The 14,715-nt window shown below is 43.2% G+C and overlaps 2 protein-coding genes across 4 annotated transcripts; one reads left to right on the top strand and one right to left on the bottom strand.

Annotated features, from left to right (window-relative positions):
- The first annotated feature begins 1,380 nt into the window (after positions 1–1,380).
- On the top strand, positions 1,381–9,186 carry TEKT1 (tektin 1). 3 transcript variants are annotated; one of them, XM_037410995.1, is made up of 9 exons: positions 1,381–1,577; positions 3,397–3,726; positions 4,554–4,797; positions 5,179–5,344; positions 5,622–5,750; positions 6,173–6,316; positions 7,569–7,791; positions 8,415–8,611; positions 8,882–9,186. In XM_037410995.1, the coding sequence occupies exons 3-9, from the start codon at positions 4,608–4,610 to the stop codon at positions 9,039–9,041; spliced, it is 1,209 nt and encodes a 402-aa protein (XP_037266892.1). In that variant the 5' UTR covers positions 1,381–1,577; positions 3,397–3,726; positions 4,554–4,607; the 3' UTR covers positions 9,042–9,186. The 3 variants fall into 3 exon arrangements, with proteins under 3 accessions (XP_037266892.1, XP_037266882.1, XP_037266901.1); XM_037410985.1 differs by lacking the exon at positions 3,397–3,726; XM_037411004.1 differs by lacking the exons at positions 3,397–3,726; positions 5,622–5,750.
- A 105-nt stretch (positions 9,187–9,291) lies between these two features.
- Positions 9,292–13,341, bottom strand: FBXO39 (F-box protein 39; the record flags this gene model as incomplete). The annotated part of the gene is given in 6 exon segments (XM_037400865.1): positions 9,292–10,070; positions 10,759–10,763; positions 10,822–10,943; positions 10,946–10,997; positions 12,134–13,035; positions 13,038–13,341. Coding segments are annotated over 6 exon segments (1,509 nt in total), but the record flags the coding sequence as incomplete, so codon positions are not given.
- Between the last annotated feature and the right edge of the window lie 1,374 nt (positions 13,342–14,715).

Consider the following 14,715-nt stretch of genomic DNA (forward strand, 5'->3'; position numbering starts at 1 on the left):
TGGTTTACTGGCAACTTGATCCTCATTTTAAAGGCTAGATCAATGTGTTCTGTGCAAGATTTTCAAAGTAATCTCAGCAGCGACATCACCTACTTTTTAAAATTACATTTGCATGTAGCTTCCCACAGCAGGGAAGTCCTCCTCCTTGAAAGTACAATAATTGGATGGCTGCTTTTCATCACATCTCCATTTGTGTGACATTTCCACTCAAGTGTTTCATCTAAACATATGCTCAAACCAGTGCAAACTCTTGGATACATTAGGTATAAAACTAGCCTAATATGTCATTAAGTTAAACTTGACCTGGCTTACAGAGATAGTTTTGAAATGTCCAAAATAAAAGTTGGCATTGCTTTATGTGAGGTGCATTTAAAAGCCATTTTTGGTTATGCTAAAATAGCTCTATGTCTAGATGAAGCCTCAGTGGAGTTAGCGTAGAATCAGACTAGTTTGGGTTGGAAGGGACCTTTAAAGGTCAACGAGTCAAACCCCACCTGCAATGAGCAGGGACACCTTCCACTAGACCAGGTTGCCTGGAGCTCGGGAACGTTTCCAGTCATGGGGCATCTACCATCTTCTCTGGGCGGCTGGTGCCAGTGTTTCACCACCCTCACAGTAAACAATGTATTCCTTGTATCTACCTTAAATAGACCCTCTTTCGGTTTAAAACCACTCCCCCTTATCCTGGCACAACAGGCCCTACTGAAAAGCCAGTCCTGGTCTTTCTTACAAGCCCCTTAGGTCCTGGAGGGCTGCAGTTGGGTCTCCCAGACCCCAGCTCGCTCAGCCTGGCCCTGCTGGAGGCTATGCTGGATACTGGAGCAACGTCTGAATTCAGACCCATTGTTAGTCTCCTTTGCAGCGTCAGCAACAGTGAAAGCAAGCAGTTACCAGCTCAACCTACAGCATTCTCCCGGTTTCATGCACGCTCACAGCGGTCAGGATGACAGTTTAATCCTCTAAAGAGCGAGACTATCTATGGTATTTGTAATGCATTTAATAAAGACCACGGCAGCACATTTGATGTGGCTCTAACCTCATGAATGCTGGCTACTTGAGACTCCTCCACAGAAAAGAGGAGGTGTTTTTCCAGACTCTGAGGACTTTGGCGACTTCATCCACAACGAACCCGGTTTCGACGGCCAGACAAAACTCACCAAGGTGCAGAACTGCTCCTTTGTAAAACCCTCAGCAAAGGCGCAGCTGCGGCCGTGGCACGAGGACAGCGCGCCAGCGCTCCGCCCGCGCTTGGCGCGCGCCGCGCGGGAAGGGCGGTGCAGCTGCGGCGCGAGCTGCGGCCGTTGGCGAGGCGCACGGGGCGCGGCTGAGGCGGCAGCCAATCGGCGGCGGGGGCGGGGAGGGGGGGGCGGGGGGGGCGGTGGCGCCGCGCGGCTCCGTCCCGTCGGGGTCGTTTTGGCCCCTCGCGGACGGCTGGAGGTGTTCGGGGGCTGACGAGCCTTTTCATGCCTTTCTGAATTGTCCTCGTCGCTGAGATGATTTTTCCTCTGCTGTCAGACGCGCACCTGATGCTAGCCTCAGGAAGTCTACAATGATTTAACCCCTGAAAATCATTTGAGGTAAAACCAAAACTTTCTTACAGTGTGTAATTAATATTGAAAGCTCAGTTGTAAATTTTGTTTGAACAGTTTAAAAGGAAATAATCTTTTATGGTAGACTAACAAGGACAGGTTCAGGGTTGGTGAGGACAAATGAATTACCTTATGACGTCGTTGTGCACAGGTTGGCTCAGGACAGCGTCAGACGCTGGGTTCTCAGAAGAAAAGTGTGTGAAGGCCCATGCGTCTCAGCACATCTTGGCTGTCCATCACTTGGGGATTCCTCGGCTCTTGAAGCTTGAGCACACTTTCCCAAACATCAGGCGTGCATGGTTCTCGGCCATCATTTAGATAGCTCGGCATTTCAGTTTATTATGAATCCTTTTGTCATCCCTCTTTAATCTGCTCCTATTTCTAAACGCCTTAAAAATGTTACTGAGAGATAATATTTTGTGGAAGATGATCCATATGCAGCATGATACATGTTCTGTGACTCACGCTGCCCAAAGTAAACCTCTGTTCAAACTACCTTTGAGTTCAGACCAACTGAAGTCAATGGAAATCTTTTGGTTATTATGGAAATGGCTCCAGTTCCTGATCCAGCTGTTCATGTGACAAAAACTGCTGTTCTCAGCTATCTTTTTTTAGCTTGTTATGTTAAGAGTCTCTTAAAAAAATAATACTTATTAAGGAAAAACAAAAACTCCAAACCTAGACCAACGTGGGGGGCAAAATGTACAAATCAAGGGACAGAAGTGTTCCTCTCTTGCAGAAATAAGTGGCAGACTTCATATGTGCAGTACCACATAAATTGATTTACAGGCCTGCCTCAGTAGTGGTCTATGTAATTGATTCTGATCAGTGTTCAGCCTAGTCATTACTTTTTGCTTTGCCTCGTGAGTCAGGAGCATGCTGGGTGTCTGTGACCACAGTTTTCCATCCTCCTGCGTCAGTTAGCATATATTGTTCCTTTTCCTTGATTGCCTTGCACCCCATTCTCTGTGGCTTCTGGAATCTCTAGGTCATTCTCCTTTCAGGCTAATGGCTTCAGTTCTGACATCAACTGTGTCTTCTGAAGCATGTGGGTTTTTTTTGGCTAACTCTGAAATACCTGCATTTTTCTATAAGACAGTGTTTCTTCAGCTGAAACCCCTTTTTTGCTCCTCTGGAGTAGGCGCAGATTTCTGTTTACACGGCACCAGGCATGAGAGGCACTGTAGTTACCAGTTTTGATGATTCAAGAAAATTTAGCTACTGTTTGAAATTAAAGATGAGCAGCAGCTTTCTCTTCCTAGCTGTCACTCACTGTATTTGCAGCCAACAATTACAGTTGCTTCCAACTCTTTTGTCTTGGACCAGCTCACCTTCTTTTGACCGATGCTGCTAGCTCCTTTATCACTTTGCGAACTCTGAACCTTATTGGGAACTCTGAGAAACCCTGCTGTGGTCTAAACTACATCAGGGCTATACAGATGGGGCATAGTTCTTTTGTATCCTTCATTTATTATGTCTGGCTCCCAATCTTTGTTTGGAGATTATACTCTATATAATCATATAATTATTTATAAGTTTTTATTTATTTATATTACATAATTAATATAAAAATAAATAATCATATAAATATACAGAATATACCAGGAAGAAATATGGTTGCCACAGAGACAGAGCATACTGCTAAGGGTGTTTTATGACTGACATTTCAGAGAGCTATATACTTAACATGCCTTTCATTTGCTTTCACAATTTTTACGCATTTCTGCATTGAATTGATCAAAAATTACTGCCTGAAGCTGTGGGAACTATCACCATTAATGTACAAAGAATGCATTTTTATTTCCAGACAGATCTTAACCAGGCATGGGTGAAAAAAGCACCACTGACTTGTGTGTGCTCTGCATCTTCCACCTGGTGCAATAGCAAAAGCTTGCTAGAGATTGTGCTACTGTTCCCATAGCAACTGGGTTGTTTACCTTCCATGCTTCCATTCCTCCTGGAACACTTCGTCGCACATTTAAAAAGAAACTGCTGCTGCTGCTGCTGCTGCTGTGGAGACTGAGGCTGGAAGATAGCTGGGAGCAAACCCCCACCAGTGAAGGGGAACTGAGGATTGGCACGTAGCCAGGGTTTGACCCTGGCAGCAGTCCAGGCTAGGAGCAGTATCGGCCAAGAGGTGCGTGAGGGAGAAGGGGGATTGTTTAGGTGTACCTGTGCTGGAGTGTGGGCAAAGCTGTGTGTGGCTGAGGAGCATCTGTGTGCATTTGGCGTGAGGAGTTGCCACAGGAGCACTGGACAAGCATAGTGCAAGCATAGGAAATTCAATAATCGAACTGCTGTGACTTTGCATATTGTCTTCACCCTACATTAAACCAGTGTCCCCAGTACTCTTTGTTCTTTGTTCTGCTTTAGTCTTTCCTAGGCTTTTCCATTTCTTCATTTACCTGCTCTATTTCCTCCTTCAGCTTTTCAGGTCCTGTTTTATCTTCTTTTTTTTTTTTTTCCCTAATGACAATTCTCTCTTTTTTACAACCTAGACTTCATCTGTCTCTCCAGCCATATTCTTAAAACGTATTTACTTGTCCAGTCTGTGGGAGACTATTTATCCTTTATATTTGTTCACCTTTTCTGAGTTTTCTGTGACTGTCTGTTTAGTAATTCTGTCCTTCCTCACAGGTCTCCTTTTCTTTCCCTTCTCCCTCCTATGGCAGAGAGTCCATCTTTTCCTCTGAGTCCCACTTTCAAGCCTCTTTGTCTCTCTCCTCTTAGTTTCCACTCTCTAATTCTTCTGTTTCTTCATTTTCCCACTCCAAACTTTCTTCCCCTCCAAACTCTTCCCCACACAGCAAAGTCTTGGGGAGCCTTGAGCAAGAAGTCTTTTCTTTTCATACCTGTGTCATTTTGCAGGTAAAAGGGGCGGGAGTTTTTCTTAGGCACATGGACCTGGCTTCTGCCCTTCTTGCTTCTTTCTGCAGCCAAATGTAGTACTATTCCTATTTTCAGGTTCCACATTCTAAGAACTAACCTGCATTACATGCAGAAACTTTCCGAAAAACAATGGCCAGGTTGTTGCAAACTCCACCCAAGTTTCATCCCTCAGAATGGGATATTGCAAACAAGATGCAGTGTGCCAGTACAGAGTCTCAGAAATCCAGGTCAGAGTGCATGATAGCTGAGAGTCAGAGGCTGCTGGATGAAATAAAAAAGACAACTCAGAAAACCCAAAGTGGTGTCAACAAAAAAATAGGTAAGCCCTTGTGTTCTGCAAGTGTCAAGATGTGTTACTTATTTGAGCTATAAGACAGACTTACAAAATGAGTCAATATCAAATAGGAATATATGTTAATGCCATGCTCTCTGTTCTGATGGAAAAAATAAAAAAATATTTTAAAAAAATATTTTCAGGCAGATTCTTTATTTTACAACAAATAAATTACTTCTCCAAAACACACAGAAAGCTATTTCAACCAGACCTCCTGACACAGGGTTGCAAAACTGTCTCCCCACATCAGCTTACAGCACTACAGGCATTCCACTATGGAAGAAGTATTTTTAGCTATATCTAAGATGTGCTCTGGCATATAAGATGGGCTTGTATTAATACTTGTTTGCAATTTTTATTCTGCAGAACAGAGACGGGAAGAAATTAAATTCTGGAAACAAGAATTGGACAAAAAACATGAACAAATTGTTCATGAGACAGAGGTACTGTTGACTTTTAAGACTAGGCTGGAGAAATCTTTGGAGAGCTGCAAAGAGCCACTCGTCATTGCCCAAAAGTGTCTCCTGAACAGGTGAGACGATTAAGAAGAAAAGCATTCAGGGAGGGAAAAATAACCCTAGGTAATGAGCCTTTAACAAATAATAAAAAAGGCTGCAAACTAAGGGCCTGCCTGCCTTTGTAGTGGAGTCACAGTCTGATTTAGGTATTTCAACACCAGGAAACAAAGGCCATAAAGGAAAAACTTCCCATGTGGCAGGGAAAAGCCTTTGATCTGGAAAGATGGGCTTGATCTTCTGTTAGCTGCAGGCATTTGAACAATGTGGCTGATGGTTTTTCTTTTTGTTTAGGCAGAGGCGAGCTGGGATTGAATTGGTGCATGATGAAGTGGAACAGGAACTGGTGAAGGAAGCTGAAGTCCTTCAGGGGGTTATTGCTTTGCTTGGACGTACATTGGAACAAACCAATGAGCAAATCAGGTGCAGACGCAAAAAGCGTAACTGAACACGGACACCCATAATCCTGAGAAGCTGTAGGGTCAGGCAGAGCATAGGTTCAAAGTTACCTTCAGTGCTAAACGGTTACAGAAGGTTAGCCCTAATTCATACCGTTGGATCAGTAATGGTGAGAAAGTTCTGTTTGTTAGAACTCAAAAGTATTTGCACATGATCCCTGGTCTTCTCATGATCCAGTCTTGTGCCATGAATTCCAATAAAAATTGTACCATCAATTTATATGGAGGCAGCTTCATGCTCTAGATTTGGGGACTTTTCAACTAACAGTTCACACATGAAGAATTGCATAACAGCATTTGTATTACCTAATGCATGTATGTGTGCATGTTAGGGACGCTTGTGAGTGGCTATGCTTTGCCTTAGAGTGCGGGTTTCTCTCATCCTAGACTAAACCGATCAGCAAAATACAGTCTGGAAATGGATCTGAAGGACAAGTTCACAGCTTTGATGATTGATGATTACTGTGCTAGTCTGACAAACAACATTCCTGATACCAGATATGCTGATAATGCAGTGAAAATTGAAGGAAAGTAAGTGGTTATTTAGTTCAATGAACATATGATAATTATACAGCTAATATAAGCTGTTCCACTAATAGTAAGATTAAAGTAATTTTGTGTAAAACAGACTATATCTGTCCATCACCTGTCTCTTTTAGATTGTTTTTTATACTTCTGTCAATCACTCTAGTATCTGTGTAATGCATCTGTGAAATAAGCCACAATAATTGTGTTTCCAGTGACCTGCAGTTCACTGAAAGTTTTTGAGGCTCACAGTTAGCTAATGGAAAATTTCACACGTTGTTTAAACCCAGGATGGATTTATTAATCTAACTTCTCCTCTCCAAGGGTGTCCTAGTGGGGAGAACGCTGGACTGGGACATGAGGTGTGGAGTCAGTTTCTGACTCAGTCATTAACCTGGAAAATGCACCTTTTCTGTATGGGTCAGTTAGTGTGAATGGTTTAGATGGAGAAATAGCTACCACAGAAAATGGGGTGGAAAGAGGAAACATACTGAGAAAGCAGTGTGTGTGTGGGACAGGACACGACTGGCTCTGCAAGAACTGACAAACTTGGAACACCAAGAAACTGACAGATCTTGCTGCTAGCATGCATTACCACCAGGTTGTGTAACTCAGACCACTCCCAGGATGGTGTGGGCTGCTACATGCAAACAACAATTACAGCTTTTTATATCCACACAATGAAAACAATGAAGCCTCTAAGGAACTTCCCAAATGCCTGCCTGCAAGCCGCTGGTGCACAGTTATGACCCTCTAAATCTGGGAATACAGTTGGGGATTGGCTTTCCAACTACTGTTCCAACCAGTTACTGTAAGTGACTGTCTTATAGGTGGTAAATTGTGAGAGAAAGTGAATGTTTTTTGTGAATAGTTACTTGCTATTATTAGTAACAGCTGAATTATATTAGTAATAACAGCCTAATTAAGGAAATGTGTTCTAAGAAATATTGGCTGTTATCTGTGTTTCCCCCACAACTTAATTCTTTATTGGGGAAATGAAGGTTATAAAAAAGTTCCTCTGTGACTTTAGCAAATTTGTTTCCATCCTACCCTTGTGTAATTCATTCTGAAATGTTTGTGACAGAGAGGGTTTTTGGTTTGTATCTGTAGAATTCCCAGTAAAACTGGCCCTCACTGGGATGTGCTGCAGTTAATAGTACTGCTTTGTTCTTGGGTTTGTGGAGTACTTCTAGATTTATGAAGGCACAGAGTGCCTGATGCTGCCAGTTGATGACCTTTTACTTTTAATCTCTTTCAGTTTTGTTAGCCCTGAAGACTGGATAGCTTTCTCAAACATGAACATTGAAAAGGCCAATGAGCAGAGAAACAATTCTTTGGCACTGAGGGCACTGATTGACGGCATCTTCTTGCAGACAGCAAATGACATGCGCAAGCAATGTGAGATGGTGAATGTTGCATTTAGAAAAAGGGTGAAGGAAGTCAAGGATGCCAAGCACAAGCTAGAGACACTCCTTGCAATGGTAAGTGGTAGGGGACAGTCAGTGAAAAAGTGGAAGCAATGGGCTTGGGTTATCTACCAGTTTTCTCAACACAGTGGCTTGAGCTGCTTTGCATTAAGAATTTTACCTTTGCAATATTAGTGGCCCCTGCCACAGTCCACCCCGCCAATTAGTCTTAGATTTTATTTTCTCAGCTCTGTGTGCACCATTACGGAGGTGAATTTCTGGAATCACTCACTCGATAGAAGTGTTGCTGTATACATCAGTAAAGCCGGAATTTCCCTTGTGATTTTTAGTTACATGTGGATCCTACAGAATCTTCATGATTGTGATATAAGAGTCCAATAACTTATAAAATCAGGGTTAATGTGTTCAAAATTTGATACATGAAAAAGGAGTGTTAATACTAAAAATTAATTGCTGAGCATTAAATCTCCAGTTTCAGTAGGAACAGTGTCATCTGCTTTCCAATGAAGGACTCATAATCCTGGCTGACCTCTGTAAAATATCCGTTGATGAAATAATGTCTTAACATAACGGGATTTATTGTGATTGTTACTACAATAACTACTAAAGAAGATGTTGATGATTTCACCCATTGTAAGAGACAGCATGCAGCACTTCCTTCTGTTGGATTTGTTAAGGTGATAGATGAGGCTGCCTCACAGGAGAAGAACATTGCAGCCTTAAAGAAAGCAATCGCTGATGAAGAAGGACCTTTTAAAGTGGCTCAAACCCGCTTGGAATCAAGAAACCATCGCCCCAATGTGGAATTGTGTTATGATACAGTGCAATACAGGCTGACTAGTGAAGTTCAAGAAATTGCAAAAAATATTCAAAGGCAAGTGGAAATGAAAGAGGGGACAATCTGTGGTATAGATTACTGGGTTAATTCAGTGAGTCACAGTAACACTGGGTCCCAGCTATTCTCCCTGAAAGGCTGGGAAATGCTTTTCCCTTAAGGGCAGGACATTTTAAGGGAAGCTGCATGGATATTGTTTCCCTGTGAATCCCCTTCTGTCTTTTTTTGCTCAGTATTCTTAGCCCATATGAAAAAAAACCACCAATCCATGTGTTTTCAACTAATGTCTGTCTGTATTTTCTCTGTTAGATTAAAGGACACACTGGCACAGGCCGAGACAGAGCTGAAAGGTCTGAGCCGTCGACAGCTTTCCTTGGAGGAGGAGATCCAGGTCAAGGAGAATACACTGTACATTGACGAAGTGCTCTGCATGCAAATGAGAGAGTCCATTTGTATTAACAGCTTCTGAAGCCATCACACTGGGAGACAGTGTGTGCCTCAAAGAGCCAGCTCCTGCTGAAATTTTATTGATGAACCTCCAGATTCATTGGTTTGGCTCAGTGTTGTCCTGGTTCTAGTTGTGCAAGGTAATTAAAACAGACCTAGTACTTCCAGCTATCTGTTTCGCAGCTATCTTTGCTCTAGAATGCTTGATGGAACCTCCCACTTGGCAGTAGAATCCAAGAATAAGAAGAAATGACCCTCCATACTATCTTGTGTGCAACCAGTGATAGCTTTTCCCGTTGAAAGGTCTAGAAGCTTTGGAAGCTAGAACAGGAGTCTCCTCATAAAGTCACTTGTTGGAAAGCTGGGCAAGTGGGAGGGGTGACTCAGGACTAGCCATGGTATGTTTGGTTCTAAACATCTGCTGTCAAGAGCTAGGCACAGGGTGTGTATCAAACTTACTAGAAGGTAGGGACTGGTGATACCCAGGATAGTGCATGTGACTGTACCTAAATTAAGATCAAGCCAAGGCTGACTTTGGGCTAATCACTTCCCCACCCCATTGGTCAGTTTCCCTATTTGCAAAATGGAAACGATGAGACGGGCCTTATTGGTAAAGTGTTTGAAGCTCTACAGTGAGAAGTGCTGAAAAAGAGGAGGGCCTTAGCTTTACTAGAGATGGAAAAGGGCTCACTGCTTCCTTTGGTTCTGGCGAGTCAAAACAAAGCAAGGGCAAGAATAAATGATGTGGGAGATACAGGAGGGTGGTTCCCAAGTCCAACATTTTAATGCATGGAGTGTAAAATTGTCCCTTGCCTCTCTCTTGCTGTAATGATATCTCCTTTTCAGAGGCAGTGCTGTCAAGCTTCAAATACCTTACTGATGCTTTCCTTGCTTCAGATGTCACTGGGTGTTCTCTCTTCCTGTGGTTTATACCATTGTGTGAGTGATGATGAAATAATTAAGCTCCGAGTCAAGCACGTGTTTGAACTTCCTGTAAATACCACCCAACATCTGATCCTCCTCACTGCTGTCTGGTTGGACTGTGTAAATCCTGACGTGTATGCATGGACAACAGTCATGTCACTCAGATACAAGCTCAGGCCATAAAAGCTCATGACAAGATGCTTTTGTGACTAATGAGCAATCTAGATAAGCCAAAATCCTTGGTTTTGAGTAAATGCTTGGGGTTTTACTCTGTTTTCACTCCAAACTGACTGAAAACAATCTCCTGCTGCATAATTTTTGAGAAGAGCAAAGGTTCCTTTTACCCCCAGAACTGATGCATCCCTGGGATCTGTGCAGACCTGGGAGGATCTACTGAATTCAGAATCTAGTACGCAAAGTATCATGACAGCATGGTTTACTCCAGATACAATTGTGGTCTGGCTCCAGTTCAACACAGCATCCCTCAAGAGTGAGATGCGTTTATCTTTTTGCCGTTTAGTGACATTCAACCCATCTGCCTCAATTTAAGCACAGAGGTAAACACTGGGCCTGGGAGGTGACTGAGAATCCCTAGCTTGAACTAGAAGTGACAGAGGGAACCCCAGTCTAGGAAGGACATGTGGAATTGTTAGGGCTTGTTATTAAACTTCTGTAGTATTCTGTACCTTGCTAAGGAGCTTGGAAAGCCCTGTTTCTCTGAGTGGTTCTCAGGCTCATTCTAATGCTAAAATGTAATACGGGGAAGGTAGTTATGTTAACATTTCCGTAAGCGACCTTCCGATGAGCATGGGGACCTCATCTTTCTCTGGGTAGTGGAGAGAGGAAGGGAATGGGAGTTTTGAAGCATAAACTCTCACCTTTATGGTAGTCAAAATGCATTTACTTTCTGCATGGTTTTGCAGCAGCCTCTCCATAAAGGTGACACTTAGAAATGCCCAGACTTTCAGAAATAACAAGTTCTTGCACGATAAGATGAGCTTAGCAGCTCATCTTCCAGCAGCTCATGGTCATGGTTTAATTCAAGTGTTAATTTCTTGAAAAATAATGAACACTGCTACTACTACTGAACAGAGCTTGTGAGTGCAGTAACTAGAACAAGTTCTAAACAAGTAACTAAACAAGTTTCCCAATTTCACCAACAGAAGTGACTGTCGGCAGATCAGTTTTTTACCTTGACATTAGCAGAGAATCAGCTTTGTATTATGACAACAGGATGTACTACAGTAATCTCCACTCTCCCATTAAGGGGTGTGTGTGTGTGTGTGTGTGTGAGGGTAGGGCTTGTATATGATATACCCTTCTAAGAGATAGACAACTTCTGTTACCATTAGAAGATACTAAACCCACGGCTTGTGCTATGATCTTATTTGACATATTGGAAATTATCCCAGATAGGGGAGTAGATCCAAATACAACTTCTAGAAATCTTTGCAGATCTCTGGTGTTTACTGAAAAACTCTGCAGTTTAACAGAACTTAGTTGTCAGCAACTGTCAGGTATACTGCATGCATCCCTCAGACATGCAAAGACCTGATGCTCATTTACATGGATCAGCTGTTGCACACCTTTGGTGACACCAAAGTGTTTTGACATGGGCACCAGTTAATTTATGTGTGTTGTGAGACATTTGTGCACTGCCAAAATGGAGCAAAACCATCAGTGTAGGTTGATGTAGGCAACAGGTCTGTAAGCAAATAAGGTATACAGACTTATTTTCCTCATATGCAGATTTCCCTGCAAAAGGGTGGCATTCAGAAAAATCTGAAAGGATAAGAAAGTTAGTTACTAAACATGAAGGTGTCTTAACCAGGATAAGCCTAAAGCTTTCTTACAAAAAATGACGTTTTCTTGTCTTAAAGGTTGTTCTTGCTCACAGCTGATGTTACAACCACCAGTAATTTGGGTGTTTTAGTTCTTTATGAGAACAACCTGACACCACCCTGACAGCAAAGACTAGCACAATGGGGACTGTCACTGGATAAGGCTAATTATCTGAACTAGACTATAGCTGGAATACAGGAATGGCTCACTTATGAAAATTACCTTCTGAACATAAAACTGAAGCAGTCAGGAATTCCTGTTGATGACTGCTACTATGCAGAAGGCCCATATGATAACTTTGCTTAATGTTGTGATATTGCAGTAAGGTGTCACTATTGTTTCCCTTACCTGCAGAACATGCCAGTAGGCTGGGAGGAGGTTGGTGAGGGTAAGTCTCATTGTGACCCATTCTGGGTCACTGAAATAGCAGCTCCGTAGACTGATGCTCCTGACTGGGATCTCCACTAGCAGGACCCTGGCTAGGTGATCATGCTTCATGACTCTTTCAAAGAAGAAGTTCACATTCAGTTTTGGGGCTCTCTTGGCCAAGTTTGCCCATGACATTCCCCAGACCACTTGCCCATGAGGGTCATGGATATGACATTTGATATTCAAAGTGCACAGGGAATGAGCACTGTGCTCTTGCAGGATGACCAGCAGTTCATTGGAGTCATTGAAAGTCAGGGTGACCAGGCTGTGCAACTTGGACATAGTTTGGTGGAACAAGGTGCTGCTGTAGACGGGAAGGTAGAAACTGAAGAAATCCTCAATATTTATTTCAGAAATAAAACTTCCGTTGGTCAAGCAGCTCAGAGAATTCAGAAGCTCACAGCCTTCTTCCAAGCTTACTCTCGCTCCTTGGAAGTTGACATAATCAAGCTGTTTGCTTGTTCTTTTCAGGAAGGTAGCCAAGTTCTTGATAAACTGCTCCCTGACTACAGTTTTCCAGATCAAGTGGTCTAGGTCCAGGTATTTGATGCTCAAGGATACTAGGCGACTGTTAAACTTACCCAGGTGTGAAAGAAGACCTCTCATAATCACTTGAAATTTTTGGGTAAAGGCAGTATTGTAAGGATTTGCTAACTTGATCTCAAGGTGCTCCAAATACTTGCCAAATCTCTTGACATACCACAGTGCACTTTGCAGCTCCAATGTATGTGCCCTTAATGGTCGGCCACAGAATGTGATGGCTCTGCTTCTCCAGAGGGATCCCGAGTACATGGCCCAATTCCACTTTTTACAGACAAGGCAGCCTGAGATCTGTCCCTGTCATGTAACCAATGGAAGACGTGCTCGAGACAGACATCAGGTAGATGGGCCCAGGCACTCTGCTCAGGTTCACTGTCATCTTCCGTTAGAAGACAGTTTTTCACTTTTCTTCTGGGTGTTGTGCCAAACCTACACAAAGAAAGCTGTGGGTAGATTTCTTGCCATTCCCAACAGAATGGGCTTCCAAGTAAACGGATGAAAGTTTGCTTCTTCGCATTGAACACCAACAATCCTTTCTTTGCCACTGTACTCAAGCTGTCAGGGTCAAACAGGCTTTTGGGTCTAAATTATAGTCCAACCTAAATTGAAAGCAAAAGACAATAAGTGAAGGGCAATCACAGTACAAGCACAGGACACATCTTTTAACTTTCTGGTCTTCAATCTAGCTAAACAGTGACATGGTGTCAACACCTGATAGAGCAGCCACAGCCTGTAGAAACCTTTGATTAGTGTCAGCTGTAGCCAGTAAATTGTTTTGTAGCCTGTTGCCTAGTGACTAAAAGTATCCAGTGCTGTACACATTTGGACAGTACTGTCAGCACAAAAGTAGTGCAAATGACTTTTCTTACCCTTCTGGTGTCACAGCACTTTCCAAACTATCAGGCTGCAACAAGGTCTTTTACCATCTCATACCAACATACTCTTCATGCCAGTCCCTCTGCTGCCTTCTCCTAGTCTCTCCTCATCCCAGGCATGCATTCTCTCTGCTTCTTCCTCCTCTCTTCCTTGTCCCTCTTCATTGGTTGCCCAGTGTCTTAACAGAACAGCCACAGCTGCACCTTACCTACCTCAGCCAACCTGACACCCCTGAAGCCAGCCCACAGTTGTTTATTGTCAATGCTAATTAACCAGCTTCATTCTTCTACATTCTGGGGTACTGTTCCATGACAATCATCTGAGGCAGTACACTGCCATAGATTAAGGTACTATCCCTTTTGAGAGTAATAATATAAGCTGTTCCATCACTCGGTTCAAGCAGGTTGTTCAGTCACTGCTCCAATGGATAGGGAGAAGGCTGGTGAGTCAGAAGGCCAACTGGGTAGTGGTAAAGCACATAAGGACGCAACCACAATGCAAGAAGTTACCAGTTCCACTCTCAAGGCTGGACTGTGTAAGTATTCAGCTCCTTGTGCACTTTTCCAGCTCTCATAGTCTCCATCCAGAGGTCAACATTTGTTTTCTCTACCGCGGGCCCTTCCCTCTACAAAGCTCGGCCATCACCATGGAGCAGAGGTACCATTTGTCATGTCATGATAACAGACTTTACGCAAGGTCAAACAGCAAAGCCAGCCAACTTGGGCCAAGCTATTTGGGCTAAGGTGAAGGCAAAAAGGAAAAGCCGACTTGGTTGGTAGTCTTAGGAAGTGAGAAATACAGGCCACAACCTGCAAGCCAGGTGCAGGCTGTATGTCTGGTCTTGTCACAGCCAAGAAGGGAAGTGATGCATCCTCTATCTCTTCAGCTATGAATTGCAAACTTCAGCTGCGAAACGCAAGCTACCTCCCACTGGCTTGTTAGGTGCGTGTTTTCATGAGGCCTTTTATAAATCAGGCACGTTGGCTCTGCAAACAGCCAAAAGGCAGGGAAAGCTAGTGTTTTCTTAGTACCTTTGCACAGAGGCAAAAATTCAGAATGTGTTTACTTTCCCACCTCTATAGTGC

This window comes from Falco rusticolus, chromosome 1 (genome assembly GCF_015220075.1).
Source record: "Falco rusticolus isolate bFalRus1 chromosome 1, bFalRus1.pri, whole genome shotgun sequence".
In the NCBI taxonomy this organism is placed as follows: domain Eukaryota; kingdom Metazoa; phylum Chordata; class Aves; order Falconiformes; family Falconidae; genus Falco; species Falco rusticolus.